The 16,605-nt window shown below is 42.4% G+C and overlaps 1 protein-coding gene across 2 annotated transcripts in view; it reads right to left on the minus strand.

Annotated features, from left to right (window-relative positions):
- The window catches only part of ptpn11a (protein tyrosine phosphatase non-receptor type 11a), a 63,307-nt gene that overhangs the window by 43,486 nt on the left and 3,216 nt on the right, over positions 1 to 16,605 (minus strand). For both annotated transcript variants that reach the window (XM_072247489.1, XM_072247490.1), the window contains exons 2-4: positions 13,972 to 14,094; positions 12,723 to 12,917; positions 4,139 to 4,331 (exon numbers count right to left, since the gene is read on the minus strand). In XM_072247489.1, coding sequence (XP_072103590.1) covers positions 4,139 to 4,331; positions 12,723 to 12,917; positions 13,972 to 14,094 — 511 coding nt within the window. The remainder of the gene's footprint in view (positions 1 to 4,138; positions 4,332 to 12,722; positions 12,918 to 13,971; positions 14,095 to 16,605) is intronic.

Below are 16,605 nucleotides of genomic sequence, written 5' to 3' on the forward strand. Positions count from 1 at the left end.
TCTATGAGTCTGTGGTGGCCAGTGCTATCATGTTTGCAGTTGTGTGCTGGGGCAGCAGGCTGAGGGTAGCAGACACCAACAGAATCAACAAACTCATTCGTAAGGCCAGTGATGTTGTGGGGATGGAACTGGACTCTCTGACGGTGGTGTCTGAAAAGAGGATGCTGATTAAGTTGCATGCCATCTTGGTCAATGTCTCCCAACCACTACATAATGTACTGGTCGGGCACAGGAGTACATTCAGACAGAGACTCATTCCACCAAGATGCAACACAAAGCGTCATAGGAAGTCATTCTTTCCTGTGGCCATCAAACTTTACAACTCCTCCCTTGGAGGGTCAGACACCCTGAGCCAATAGGCTGGTCCTGGACTTATTTCCTGGCATAATTTACATATTACTATTTAATTATTTATGGTGCAACTGTAGCGAAAACCAATTTCCCTCCGGGATCAATAAAGTATGACTATGACTATGTCATGGACTTCAGGAAGGATAAGTCGAGGGAACACACACCAATCCTCACTGAGGGATCAGCAGTGAAAAGGGTAAGTTCCTCGGTGTCACATCTGAGGATCAATCCTGGACCCAACATATTGATGCAATCACAAAGGCATGGCAGTGGTTATATTTCATTAGGAGTTTGAGAAGACTTGGTAGGTCACCAAAGAAACTTGCAAATTTCTACAGATATACAGTGGAGATCATTCTAACTGGTTGCATCATCATCTGGTATGATGGGGATACTGCACAGGATAGGAAAAAGCTGCATAAAGATATAAACTCAGACAGTTCCATCCTGGGCCCGGGACTCCCCAGCATCCAGGACACCTTCAAAAGGTGATACTTCAAACAGTTGGCATCCGTCATGAAGGACACGCCCATCACCCAGGGCATGCCCTCTTCATCGCTACCATCAAGGAGGTACTACAGGAGCCTGGGAGACAATCTCCACATTTTGAGAACAGCTTTTTCCCCTCTGCCATCAGATTTCTGAATGGATAATGAAGCCATGAACACTACCTTAGTTTTTTCTCCCCTCTCTTTTTGCACTAATTATTTTAATGCAAATATATATATATACACACACACACACATATACATACACACACATATATACATACATATATGAGGGATTTCTCTGCAAGGCTTAAGGATATTATTTAAGAGCCTGTAGTTCAACACGGGACCACCTTGGAAACTGTGTCGAGTCTGTTGTCATCCACACAATACAGCCAAAGCTGCAACGTGCTGTTTTCCACTGTGCTGCCACTGGTTTTTTGAATCTGAGTTTATTGCTAATCAATTGGTGGTGCTGAATGTGTTCTTCCTCTCGGAAAAACACACCCCATAACCAGGGACCAATGGCAACATGCAGCAATAATTATTATGTTCTCATCATTTTAACAAAGATGGCACTTAATATGCACAAAAGATATCAATGTAGGGACACCACCATAGCATTGAGTTAGTGTGACACTTTACAGGCCCATTTGTAAGATTAGGTTTCAATTCCTTCCACTGTCTGTCAGGAGATTGTATGTTCTCCTTGTGACCACGTGAATTTCCACTGGGTGCTCTGCTTTCCTCTAACATTCCAAAAAACATACGGGTTCAAGGTTAATAAGGTGTGGGCATGCTATGTTGGTGCCAGAAGCACAGCCACGCTTGTGGGCATTCCACAGGACATATTCATGTTAATTGTTGATACAAACAAGGTATTGATGGTGCTGAATGTGTTCTTCCTCTAGGGAAGACACCCCATTACCAGGGACCAATGGTAACATGCAGCAATAACCATTATATTAACTAAAATGGCACTAAATATGCACTAAAGATATCATTAGAGGAGCGGGTTGATAGTGTAGAGGAACAGCACTGTGTTTCAATGTACCTGTGAACCAAAAAAAGTTTATCTTTATCTTTCAATTATTTATGTGCCATGTTGTATGACAAGGGTAATCATGGTCTTTCCCTGAACATGATTGTCCTTGGTAAATTTTTCAAGATAAGTGGTTTGTCATTGCCTTCTTCTGGGCAGTGTCTTTACAAGATGGGTGACCACCGCCCCCCCCCCCCCCCACCGCCATTGGCTATACTCTTCAGAAATTGTCCGCTTGGTGTCAGAACTTGTGATACGAACCAGCTGCTCGTACAACCATTTACCACCTGCTCCCGTGGCTTCGTGTGACCCTGATCCGGGGCACCTCTGGTAGAGATGTATCTCCACCCCGCCACCCATTTCCATAATTAGGACCCCAGTTAATTATAATTAAATCTCACTTGATCAATCCAGGTTGGTTGTAGCTCTTTAGATGTCACATACTGAAAATGAAGCGCTCACAGACGCAAGAGAATTACTGAGCTGAAGGTCTATCATTCTTTCTTGAGATCTCCAGAGATTAATCTTCAGATAATTTATTTCATTTTAAACAATATCAAGAAATGGCTGAGGGAACTGGATGTATGACAAGACCAGGCAATATCCCAGCTGTAGACCGGCACCTGAGAACTGGCTGTCCCTTTCTAGACAAACTGCTTCAGCACAATTATAACTCTGGCACCAACCTGACAAGTGGAAAGTTGCCCAGGATTCTGCTGTTCAAAAAATGAGAACAAATCCAATCTGCTTAATTAACACCCAATTAGTCTCTTAGTTATTAACAAAGTCATTATGAGAGTGTATTAACAGTGTTAAGTAGTAACTGCTCCCAATAACCTGCTCACTGAACACCAATCTGGATTACTGAAATCAGAGATAGGTATATTTGCTTATAACTGCATAATAATTCAACTCCATCTGCAACGCCTCAGAAAATAAACCAGTCCATTCCTGCAAGATCCAGACAATAAATTTAGGCATAGGCAAGTAACATTCTTCAAAAAAATAAAGAGAAAGGCTTAGATACTGACCACCTCCAAGAGGAAGCCTAACAGGTCCCTAAAGCATCCCCAGTTGTTGAATCCCCATCAACATCAGGGTCAGCACTGATGAGAAATGTCCTATCCAGCCACATACGAAAGGGCCAGAGGGGCCGCGTTTCCTGCAGCAAGTGACTCACCATCTGACGCCCTGACCATCTACAAGTGGTGCTAATGAAGAGCATAATAAAATACATTCAGTGTAGTTGCAACAACATTCACAGTTCAGGACAGTGTAGGCTGCATAACTGGCACTGTGTCCATCATCCTAACCATTCATTACCTTCACCCTGACGCACTACACCATAGGGTCTACCATCTACAAAATGCACTTTGGTTGTTTAAACACCTCCAACATCACTAACCTACAACCTCTACCAAAAGGGGTGTAAGGTGCTCCTTCCCTCTGCCAGCCTGCAGGTCACCCTTGGGCAAGGTGTAGCACCTGCTTAGCACCCCGATCAGGGTCATGTGAAGCCATGGGGGGCAGGTGATGGATGGTCGTATGAGCAGCTGGTGCGTATCACAAGTTCTGGTTATGTGACTACTGATGCCAAGCAGACAATCTCTCAAGAGTACCATCTTGTAAAGACACTGCCCAGAAGAAGGCAATGTCAAACCACTGCTGCAGAAAAATTTGCCAAGAGCAATCACGGTCCTGATACCATGATCGCCCACATCATATGACCCAGCACATAACGATGATGAAAGATACAGTGAAAAGTTTATTTTGCATTCTATTTATTCAGATCAACAGTAGATTGAGCCAGAATAAGGTAAAACAATATCAGTGCAGAATAAAGTGCAAAAGCTACCAAAAGTGTGCAACATTTGTGAATCTTTGGAATTTTCCATCTCAGTGAACTATGGTTAAGATTCATTGTGCATATTCAAGGTAGTGATGGATAGTTACTTGATGTACGGGGGAATCAAGTGTTACGAGGTACAGGAAGATGGTGGAATTGAGACCACTCAGCAGATCAACCATTGCATTGAAGGTACAGTAGGCGCAAAATGCTGTACAATCTATTCCTGCTGCTGATCCCATTTTGCAAACAATTTTAAACAGGGCAATTTCATTAAGTCAGAAATCCATCTCTCAGCACCAATACTCTATCATAATGTATTCTTTACAGCATTGGTTACAGCTAACTAAAGCATAGAAAGACCCAAAAAAACATTTGTTAGATGATATAGACCACTTAAACTTCACTTACCTGGCATCGGATCATTACATGAGTGACCTTTGGCTTCCCCTCACTGCTTTCCCCTTTATCGTCCCCCGTCCGCACAGACAGAACAAAATCTCCTGGGTGGCTTTGACTCTCTCGTACAAGAAAACTTCCTGGCTTTCCTTTCTCCGTCAGCAGCTTCTCTGCCTCTTTTCCTGAGAGGTGTCCATGGAACCACCTTTTCCAAAAACACATTTTTAATAGAATAACTAAACAGTCATTATTTAATACACTAACCAATTAACTGTGGCAATTTTAAGTCCCAGGAATAATCAGAGTCAGATAAAGGGCAGCCAGAGAGCCAGTTTCTCAAAGCTCAAACTAAAACTTGAGCTAGGTGTCAGAAACAAACCCAAATGTTTCATTATACAATAGATTTTAGGTCCTTCTGGCTGTGTCCAGGCAATGATTACAAATAAGTTACTGAGAAACCTGGCATATAAACTGTATACAGAGAAGTGGAAAATGGCCACATGTTCATTATTTGATGATATCCAACAACATTGACAGATTCCTAGAATAAAGCTGACTATTTACATCTTAGTTTTAAGTAGCATATCTACACATTAACAAATCAGAAGTACAAAGAGGGGAAATGTTTGGACAGGTCTGAGATATAGGGGAAAGGTTGTGGGATAGTCTATAAAGAGGTTAAAGATGAGGTCCCATAAAGAGGTTCAAGATAAGCTCAAGAGATTAGAATACAGTTAGACTACTGTAGCTCATATTAAGCCCTGCCCCAGACAAATAGGTGAGGTTGTTACATCACTTACACATTGCATGTGATGCCACCTTTCAGATGAAATATTAACAAAGACACTATTCCTTCAAGCTAAATATTACCCCCCTCCCCCATTACCATTAGGAGGAAAACAAAGGAGGTGCAGTTTTTCACCCCTTATCAGGAAATTAAATATCCAGAGACTCTCCTTCCACTGTTCATTGAGGAACAGAGTTGGCAAACACTCGCCAGCCTCTGAGAGTAAATTTCACCTCACCTCTGTCTTAAATATCAACCCTTTATCTAAACATAACTCCACATCAAGATCCCTCATGATCTAGTAGGTTTCAATCAAGTCATCTCTTGTTCTTATAAATTCCACTAGGTACAAGCTGAGTGCCGAACATTTTCTCTTAAGACAACCCATCTATATTGAATCAGGTATTAGTCTAGAAATTTTTTCACTTTTTTGAAGAGGCTGTTGGCTATCGCCATATTGATTTGCTTACTACCAATTTTCCCAGTAAGATATGAAGAGCCAGGTCTTAGGAAAGACCAAGTCTAATAGAGTCCTTCTGATAAAAACAGTTTTGTCATCACCGCTGGCGACAAACACAAGATATCTTGGCAATTCAAAGGCAGAGCTAAGTCAAATTGGCACTAAACAGAAACTCCTTTGCTTGTATCTTTGGAAACAGCTCTATTTCGATCTTTGATATCTCTTTTTTCCCTTTTCAAGGTTCTTTGGGTGAAGATCCTGACCTGGAGTTACACTCCGACTACGGTTCTCAGGGCCTCACGACTGGCCACTCTTTGACGTCCCAAGGACGTGGCCTGGAAGGCGAGTGCGCCTTCAGGGTTCTGGATTTTCGTGGCTCTGGGACCGTGCTGATTCTGGGCCGGTGCCCTGTCGTGGGAGAACACAGAACATCAGGAGCAGTGGGTTACTGCCGGCGGCTGTGTGTCCAGAGAGCAGTCCCTGTCTGGTGCCGACTCTCTAGGTGCAGAGCTAGGAAAAAGCGACGCAGATGATTTTTAACATCATAAATCAGCGTGTTGTTTGTTATGTCTCCCCTCTCGCTGTGAAACTGAAACATCTCTTTCTCCCTTATTAGGAGGGAGGGCGAGGGGAGAGGGGGAGAGGGGAAGACTGTGGTATGTTGAATGACTGGGTGAACAAGTAGTTTTTGGGGTACTACAAGTCTGTGTCTTCATTGATGCTTTGTTGCACACCTGAGTGCTCGGTAGAGGGTGCTGGTGGGAGGTGGGGGTGGGATTGTTGCCTTGCTGCTGCTTGTGTGAGGGAGGGGGGAGCTGGAGGGAGACTTTGGGCTTCTAACATTTTAACTGACATTCATCCTTGGGGGCACTCCTCTGTTTTCATGGATGTTTGCAAAGAAAAAGAATTTCAGGATGTATATTATATACATCTCTCTGACATTAAATGTACATATTGAACGAATTGAATTCCTCAATCTAGAATGTCACTTGTTAGATTATTACATTGTCTGAGGAAGGGACGCAGGGTGACAGGATTAACCATGCCATGATATACGAATAGACCATAAAGACTGTAAGATATAGGAGCAGAACTAGGCAATTTGGTCCATCGAGTCTGCTCTGCCATTTCATCACAGCTAATCCATTTTCCTTCTCAGCCCCAATCTCCCACCTTCTCCCCGTATCCCTTTGTACCCTGACTAATCAAGAATCTGTCAACCTCTGCCTTAAATAAACCCAATTACTTAGCCTCAACAGCCACCTGTGACAACAAATTCAACAGATTCACCACTCTCTGGCTAAAGAAATTCTTCCTCATCTCCATTCTAAAAGGATGTCCCTCTATTCTGAGGCTGTGTCCTCTGGTCTTAGACTCTCCCACCATAGAAAACATCCTCTTTACATCCACTCTGTTGAGGCCTTTCAACATTAGGTTTCAATGACTCACCCCTCAATCTTCTGAATTCCAGTGAGTACAGGCCCAGAGCCATCAAACGCACCTCAAAACATTTTCCTGAACCTCCTTTGAACCCCTTCCCCAATGTCAGCATATCCTTTCTGAGATAAGGGGCCCAAAACTGCTCACAATACTCCAAGTGAGGCTTCACCAGTGTTTTATAAGGCCCCAATATTACATCCTTGCTTTTATATTCTAGTCCTCATGAATTAATGCTAACATTGCATTTGCCATCCTCACCACCAACTCAACCTGCAAATTAACATTTAAGACAACCTTGCACAAGGATTCCCAAGCCTTTTCACCTCAGATTTAAATTTTCTCACCATTTAGAAAATAGCCTACCTTTTTTATTTCTTCTACCAAAGTGCATGACCATACACTTCCCAACACTATATTCCACCATCCACTTCTTTGCCCATTCTCCTAATCTGTCTAAGTCCTTCTGTAGCCTCTCTACTTCCTCAAAACTACCTGCCCCTCTACCCTTCTTCATATCATCCACAGACTTTACCACAAAGCCATCAATTCCGTCATCCATGTCACTGACATGATCTCCTCGGACAGAAACAGATAGTCTGTGAGAATCAGCTAATAGAAGTATTCACAGCAGATGAACTGCTAAGGTCCAGTCTAACTGGCAGTTATGGAGAGAACTATACCTGTTCTGATTAAAATGAGCTAAATAAACAAATACAAGCCTCTGGAAAAGAAACTACCCTACAAAACATGTTGGTCAAGGCCTCCTCTAAAACTAGTGTGTTAAAGAACAAGCAACATGGGAATGTCGACAAGACCAACAACTCACTATCAACCTGTTAAGGCCATTTGTAATCCAAACATACAAAGCACCATCTCACTGAGAGTCAAGCGAGGACAGAGAGACAGTCAACCCTCAAAGGAACACTTTAAAAGATCTCATCTACACCCTGAAGTGAGTACTGTCTACCTGCCTGTTTCCATACCTAATAGACAAGAATTCAGAAAAGCCAATTTTTAAAAAATGGTTTCAGGAATGCTAGGTTTTGCTAATGAAGCTCAAACTTAGCAGTAAAGAACATTAGTCACAAATCCATAACCTGATCATTCACCTTTGCAACAAGTGGAGATTCACAAGGACCTGAGAAATGCTGTAATTGTAACCATCTTTAGGAAGGAGATGAATCTAACAGCAATAACTAGAGGAATTTTCCTAGTCTCCACCATAAAAACTGCTTACCAAATTCTAAAGTGGATTCTAGCTGCCTAGTACAGGGGTTCCCAACCTTGTTTATGTCATGGACCAATTCCATTCAGTGGGAGATCTGTGGACCCCAGGTTGGGAACCCCTGACCTAGAAGCACAATGAATATGACCTTCACCATTTGAAAACTTCCAGAGAAAAGCAGGAAGCAACACGAACCAGCATAGCAAGTCTTCCTCAGCCTCTCCAAGGTCTTCAGCTCTCAAATCCGGCGTCACCAATTTCGGTTTGCTTCATAACAGCATGGATGTCATCTTAACCAATGGCTACACAACACAGCTAATCTCATTGAATATAGGTTTCCAAGCAAGGCTAAGCAAGGTGATGCTGCTGGGCTCATGTTGTGATGTGCAATTGAGGATAACACTAACATCCTAAAAGGTTTGTTTCAATCTTTCTTGCCACAGTGCTACGATTAATCTCCAACAGATTTCCGGGTGACGTAGAGTTAATGGAAAACCATTCAAACTATGTCGACTTTATTCCAGTACCAGGGTCACCCTAACCTCAGCAGTCGAACTGCAGTTTGCACAGCCTGATTACATATGTATACAAGTATTTGAAAACTGAGCATCAAGTCATGGTCAGCTCATTCACTAAAGTGCATGAAAGTTTGGATATTACAATTTAACATCTCCGAGACAAAAGGTCTTATACCAAACTGACCCCATTGTACAATACCACTGTCCAAAATAGAAGTTCATGGAGAAACCTTAGAAAATATGTACCATTTTCCACAACCCAGAGACTTCTTTTGGACTGATAAGGGTGTTCAAGATTTCAGAGCACAAAACACATGGTCAATTAAACAGCAATTACTCCTTCCATATGCTTTTGGGACATAGGACTATGTATAGCAGGCACCCTATGGCACAAGAAAAATACTAAATCACCATCTCAACAAAATCATTTAAGCTCACGAAAAGCACAAGCAAACCTGTTAACATCTTTTCCAAGGCTCTCTATTAAGACCCTAGGTACATTCAGTCACTGAACATCTTTTTGTTTAACATGTTGCTACTATGTCGTGGGAAAGGCAGTCACAACGCCTCCTTGAAGAAAAGCAACATTGTCATCACTTTAAATGGAAAAAGAGTTTTTAGGATATTAGGAACCTCAAATGCATGCCTTGGGCACACAAGCCCAGTAACATCACCTTGGTTACTACCTATCCACTGGTACCTCCTGTCTTATCAGGGTGAAGAGTCTGCAGTACCTCCAATGGGTTCATTAATCACTCTGCAACCAGAGGGACATCCACAGAACTTCATTTTCCCAAAGCATTCAATAAGGATATAAAAGACGTGACACATATGCAAGATTATATTCCCCTTTCTATTTTGGTTTTGTGTTTGACTTTATACCCAGGAGATGAGTGTCTTTTCTCTCTGTGGCTACAAGACTTGCATACAAGTTTAGGACCATTCCAACCTTAAACACCAAAAGAAACTGTAACAATGATTAAAGATGCAGGAGTTCCTTTAAGATGAGATGTAGCAATCCCAGTTAGTTGGGCCGCTCTTCAAACATTGATTGCCGAGATAGGTGCATGGAAAACTTGATTGGCATTTACCTTTAACACTGCCAAATATCAGGTGTACAAAATGGGAAAAAAAAACGTTCTCCTGTATTCTCATTCTATGTCTCCATTGGAGCGGGAAACAAATTGATTTACTAGCCTACAGTCGAGCTCACTCATTTAAGTGAGCAACTGAAAAAGAGAGGTTATGCAAACGGTGATGTTCTCACAGCTTCAGTGCCCCTCGCAGCCTCTTTGCAAGTGGGTATTGACTGATGGGAATGCGCTTGTGTTGTGAGAGCTCTTGATAATCGAGATTCCAACAACACTTAAAGCATGAAAGGCAATATTCGACACAGTCACTCCTCCATTTCACCAGCTGAGGTGCATCATACATGGGTAACATATTTCAAGCAACTCATCAGGGCTCTTCAATAACACCTCCCAAATCCATAAGTTCTACCACCGAGAGGCACAAAGAAAGCAGGCGTTCAGGAACACCATCACGTGCATACTGCATTGCAGTTTGCAGATTGCCCTAACCTGGAACTATATCAGAATTTCTTCATTGTTTCAGAGTCAAAATTTTGGAATTCTCTCACAACAGGAAAATACTTACCAGTCAAGTGGTTCAAGAAAAAAGTTCACCACCACCTTCAAGGCAATTAGGAATAAAAGAAATGCTAGACCTGATACCCACATCCTATCAATGTTTTCTTCTCTAAGCCCCTTTCCTTCAACCAAATATTTCGCCAACTGCTCTAATATCTTAAGTGGCTCAAAGTCAGTTGTAATGTGGTAAAGCTTCCGTACAAATAGCCAAAATGCCACACAACTTCAGATGTTTTTGATTAGAGCTAATCTCTCTCAATCTCTTTTTGTCACATGTACATGTCCAAACATACAGTGAGGTGACACAAACATGAGAAAGTCTGCTGATGCTGGAAATCCAAAGCAACACACACAAAATGATGGAGGAACTCAGCAGGTCAGGTAGCATCTGTGGAAAAGAATAAACAGTCAACGTTTCTGGCTGAGGTATCGACTGTTTACTCTTTTTCATAGATGCTACCTGGCCTGCTAAGTTCCTCCAGCATTTTGTGTGAGATAAAATGAAATGCATTGTTTTGAACACTACCAACACAGTCCAAGGAATGTGCTGGAGCAGGGGGGCCCGCAAGCAGCCCATAAATGATGCCGTACTTCCATTGCCAACACAGCATGCTCACAACTCACTAATCCTAATCCTGCTTCTTTGGAACGTTGGAGAAAACTGGAACACCTGGGGAAACCTATGTGATCGCAGGGAGAATGTACGAACTCCTCACATACAGGGGCGAGAATTGATACCCAATTAGTTATACTTCAACATTGTTAGGGGAATATACAGGTTGAGCATCTCTTATCCGAAAGTCAATATCTGAAAACCTCCAGAATCTGAATTTTTTTTGAGCGCTGACATGAAGTAACAAGTGGAAAATTCCACAAGGCGCCGGGAGGTCCCCAGGCAATGCCCAGATCTCTGCGTGTGACAAACAGTTCTGAGAATTAAAGTCATATGTAATCAGCAAAACAGTAAATAGTAAAATAAAGTGAAAAATGAAGATCTCGATCATGTATTGAAAGAGTGGGTTCCTCAGAGTCAGAGTGAAAATGAACTACTTATTGGTATGCTGATCATGAAACAGACAAAGATCTATCACGATGAACTGAAAATTAGAGGTAATTGAGAATATTCAGCAGACTGGTTGCAGAAGTCTAAGTAAAGGCATGGCATTTCAGTTTTAAATATTTGTGGTGATAAAGCATCTGCTGATCACAAACCAGCAGAGAAATTCATTGATGAGTTTGCCCAGATTGTCGCTGATGAAAATCTAACACCAGAACAAGTCTACCATGCTCATTTTTATATCTTACATAAAACCTAAAAAGTACAATGTAGTATACTGTAACTTTTTAATCAAAACAAGGCATCATAGGTGGAGACTGAAGGCCTGCCATTGTTTGTTGTTGTTACTCAACAGCTGATTCAGGTATTCTCCCAATGCTGTTGAACCGCTTTTGTTACCCTACACAGATATTTTCATTATATTAATGGTATGTAATCACTTTTACTGTTAAATACATGTGTGTGATGAAGACTGCTTACTGGTGCACAAAATTTGAATTATGTTCCACATTTCCGAGGATCTCACCTGGTCCCTGAACTCCTCCATACTGATCAAAAAGGCGCAACAGCACCTTTATTTCCTGCGGAGCATGAAGAAAGCTCACCTCCGTCCCAGGATACTGACGGACTTTTACCACTGTACCATTGAGAGCATACTCACCAACTGCATCTCAGTGTGGTATGGCAATTGTCCCGTATCGGACCGCAAAGCACTCCAGCGTGTGGTGAAAACTGCCCAGTGGATTATCGGCACCCAATTGCCCAGCATTGAGGACATCTACCATAAATACGGCTTGGGCAGGGCGAAAAGCATTATCAAGGATGCATCTCACCCTAACCATGGACTTTTTACTCTCCTCCCATCTGGTAGGTGCTACAGGGGCCTCTGCTCCCACACCAGCAGGCACAGGAAGAGCTTCTTCCCTGAGGCTGTGACCCTGCTGAACCTCACATCACAGCGCTAAGCAGTATTGCACCCATATTGTACTGTCTCAGTACTTTTATATTTGTGTGCTGTAGCACTTCTTTAATTCGCAGTTATTTTGTAAATAACACTATTCTTTGCATTTCTAGTTGGATGCTAAATGCACTTCATTGACTTTGTATCTGTACTCGGCACAATGACAATAAAGTTGAATCTAATCTAATCTAATCTAAAAAATCCAAAACACTTCTGGTCCCAAGCATTTCAATCTGAAATACCTCTCCTTTAATCTGCATTCTACTCTTGGTTATAACTCTTTAGTGGCAAATTATGATTCATTCCTTTATATCTTGAAAAGGATTACTTGAGTGACCTTTTACAGATTTTCAAAATAATCTGAGTAAGCATTCCATACTGAAAAGCGTTTGGCACTAAAGCGAGGTTCAATTTTAGCTCCCCCAAGCTACTGCCGCAGCCATCTTCAAGGGTAACAAAAATGATTTTGTGCAGGGTTCAATGTCAGTTTCTGGCTCACCTCTCAGAGGTAGGATCTGCACAGTTCAGTGGGTATTTCAGTTCAATGACATCACCATTCTTCTCCTTGAGCTGTCCATGATGCTCCATGTAGTACTGCACCAGTTCAGCCAGCGTAGCAAACTTTTCCCCTCCGTACAAATCATAATAATCACCTGTATTCTGAATTTTAATGTGCGTAACGGCCCCATTTCGCCTGTGAGAGATTAAAGCAAAACACATCACAACCAAAGAAGTTACTTATAATCTACCTTCTATTGTCCCCTCAACACCATGAAGGGTTTTTCCTGTTTTCAATTCAACTCCTCCCCATTTCAGTACTTCCTCCTGTTGCCTTGCCAACATTTACATCTCAGTCACATCAAAAGAAATGAGCATGGTACTGTTAATAATTCAGCTCGTAGGACTCTGCTATGCGCAAATTGGCTGCCATATGTCCCGCCTTGGAAGAATGAACAGCACTTCAAAGCAATTTGCTGGTTATGAAAACATTGCTGTCTGCTTTTTATGAATGTAATATACAGAGAAGCACAGAGGGGAACTGTTGAAAGAAAAAGTATTTAATTGTGAAATATAACTAGGTCCCAGTGAAGTGATACAAAGTGCATAAAATTCCCAGATTATTTTCAAATTTCAAATATTCTCAATATTTAAGATTATATTTAACATCCACTTTTCGCTGTGAACCATTAGGAATAGTTTGCAACAGCAAAAAACTTTTGAAGCATGCAGGGAAGACTAGGTGGAGCTGTGCATTTTCCTTTCGTCCCCAACCTCCCCTGAAGCATATTAATGAGCCAGCTTTGAGTAATTTTTATGTCACTGGGTACAAATGATGAACTTGATTAAGTTCAACTTTATCACAAGATTTCATCTCTCAGCCTGCAAGCTGCTGATTCAGAAGCATCACACTATCTTACTTTTAATTACTTCAAAGGCTCATTTGGCAACTTCCTTGCATCACTTCAGGCAACTCTTGCATGTCTGGACCTGTAGTGGCAATAACCTTAGCTAATTAACTGGTCAACTGCTTATGTGCTCCACCCATTAAGAATATGTGGTACACATCATGAAAATTAATAACTACCCTACGACTGGAAACATGTCGCATTTAACTCTACACCCAGAACCGAGATGAAAACCGCATTCCTATTTAACCAGTGATAACCTACACCTGTGAGATTCCTTTGGCACAGCAAGGTAACATTTGGTTTCCCACCTCAGATAATACCTGGCTACCCCTCACTTACCTCACTGAAAGCGTGAAGTCGCCTGGATTGCTCTTGCTCGGTCGGGCCAAGAAACTGCCATCAACCCCTCTCGTCAGAAGCAAGTTCTCTGCTTCCACTCCAGTTATATTGGGGTGAAACCACCTAGGTTGAAAAGAAAAGCAAGGCATCAGGAAACCATTCCATGAACAAGAGATGCTGGAAATCCAAAGCAACGCACACAAAATGCTGGAGGAACTGGGAGGGAAGGAGCACCCTACACCTCCCCTGATAGAGACATATCTCCACCCAACTGCATTCTAGTTTCCCCATAATAGAATTTATACACATACCTCCTTGTATTCACATTAACCTACACCTTTCATAATAAGAACCCCAGATGATCACAAGTGAGCAACAATTTCAGTCAAATATATAGTATGCATCCTCCAACAATCCTGGAAGGGACTTACGTGGCTTCATTCAATTGTGAATTAATTCACTGTGCTCACACAAGGAAATCACAGCTATATTTATGGTAGCTACAATTGGCCTCAGTACCCTGGTTAACTCAGCTAAGATCTACAAGAGCTCATATACTCGAGGCTTTTGTTAACATCAACTAGCATTAATCAACATAATCCTCTTGATCACTGAATTTTCACTGTCTCTCTCTCACACACACACACTCTCTCTCTCTCAGTCTTGTAGTTTCACCTGCTCAGTTTGACTTATACACCCTCTGCTGTAGCTCTCACACAACTCTGTTAGGTGGCTGTACAGTATCCTTATACCTTAAACACGAGGACTTCTGCAGATGCTGGAAATTCAAGCAACACACATTAAAGTTGCTGGTGAACGCAGCAGGCCAGGCAGCATCTCTAGGAAGAGGTACAGTCGACGTTTCGGGCCGAGACCCTTCGTCAGGACTAACTGAAGGGAGAGCTAGTAAGAGATTTGAAAGTGGGAGGGGGAGGGGGAGATCCAAAATGATAGGAGAAGACAGGAGGGGGAGGGATGGAGCCAAGAGCTGGACAGGTGATTGGCAAAAGGGATATGAGAGGATCATGAGACAGGAGGCCCAGGGAGAAGGAAAGGGGGGGGGGGGGAACCCAGAGGATGGGCAAGGAGTATAGTGAGAGGGCCAGAGGGAGAAAAAGGAGAGAGAGAAAAAGAATGTGTGTATATAAATAAATAACGGATGGGGTACAAGGGAGAGGTGGGACATTAGCGGAAGTGAGAGAAGTCAATGTTCATGCCATCAGGTTGGAGGTTACCCAGATGGAAAATAAGGTGTTGTTCCTCCAACCTGAGTGTGGCTTCATCTTTACAGTAGAGGAGGCCGTGGATAGACATTTCAGAATGGGAATGGGATGTGGAATTAAAATGTGTGGCCACTGGGAGATCCTGCTTATATCTCTGAAACATAGGTTCGGCAAAACCCTGCTATTACTATTCACCCCCGTAAGAAAATGAGAAAATGATAGCTGGCCATTCAGTCCTTCAGGTCTGTTCTACCATTCAACACAATTATCACTAGTCATCCCATTCTGGACCCACTCCCTGATTTCTTCCCATGTCCAAGTTTCCTTATTTGCTTCAATATAATTAGGTGGCCTCCACTGATGAAGAACTTTGGTTCACCACCCTCCAGGTGAAGAAGTTACTCCTGATATTAGTTGTAGATTAACATAACCCATCTGAAGCTGTGGTCTCCAGTTCTGGACACACAGACCAATGGGAATATTCTCCCTGCCATTAGTCCATCAAGCATTGGTGAAATTTTATAGATAACACCACTCATTCTTCCAAACGCCAGTGAATGTAGGCTTAGTCGGCCTAATTCCTCCTCACTCGCTAGTCCTGTCATTCCAGAAATCGGTCTGGTAAACATTTGTTGCATTCCCTCAATGAAACAACTTCCTTTTTCACACCTTATAACCAAAATACATACAAAAATTCCAAAAAGGGCTCCATGGAAGCCCTTTAAAGCTAAAGCCAGATTATATTGATAGAAATCCTTTATCAGTAAGTGCAAATAAGACAACTGGAGATGGCTATAAGTCAATCATATAGCATTGGGTCTGCAGAAATACATGTGATTCTATGGAAATAATTTGTAAGATGTGTAGCTCAGGTGTGCTGTTGACTGATGCACTGACGATGTCTCCTCGCATGGTGACAGAACATTTGCAAGTCAGTTGCCAAGTTTGAGGTCAACTCAACCCAACCATAGGATTTTGTGGTGACTCCTGTTTCCATCCAGGGGGTCAGTGTGGACATGGTGGAGGATTACAAATACCTGGGGATACGAATTGACAATAAACTGGACTGGTCAAAGAACACTGAGGCCGTCTACAAGCAGAGTCAGAGCCATCTCTATTTCCTGAGGAGACTGAGGTCCTTTAACATCTGCTGGACGATGCTGAGGATGTTCTACGAGCCTGTGGTGGCCAGTGCTATCATGTTTGCTGTTGTGTGCTGGGGCAGCAGGCTGAGGGTGGCAGACACCAACAGAATCAACAAACTCATCTGTAAGGCCAGTGATGTTGTGGGGATGGAACTGGACTCTCTCACAGTGGTGTCTGAAAAGAGGATGCTGTCTAAGTTGCATGCCATCTTGGTCAATGTCTCCCATCCACTACATAATGTACTGGGTGGGCACAGGAGTACATT

The sequence above is a fragment of the Mobula birostris genome, chromosome 31 (assembly GCF_030028105.1).
Source record: "Mobula birostris isolate sMobBir1 chromosome 31, sMobBir1.hap1, whole genome shotgun sequence".
Taxonomy (NCBI): Eukaryota; Metazoa; Chordata; class Chondrichthyes; order Myliobatiformes; family Myliobatidae; genus Mobula; species Mobula birostris.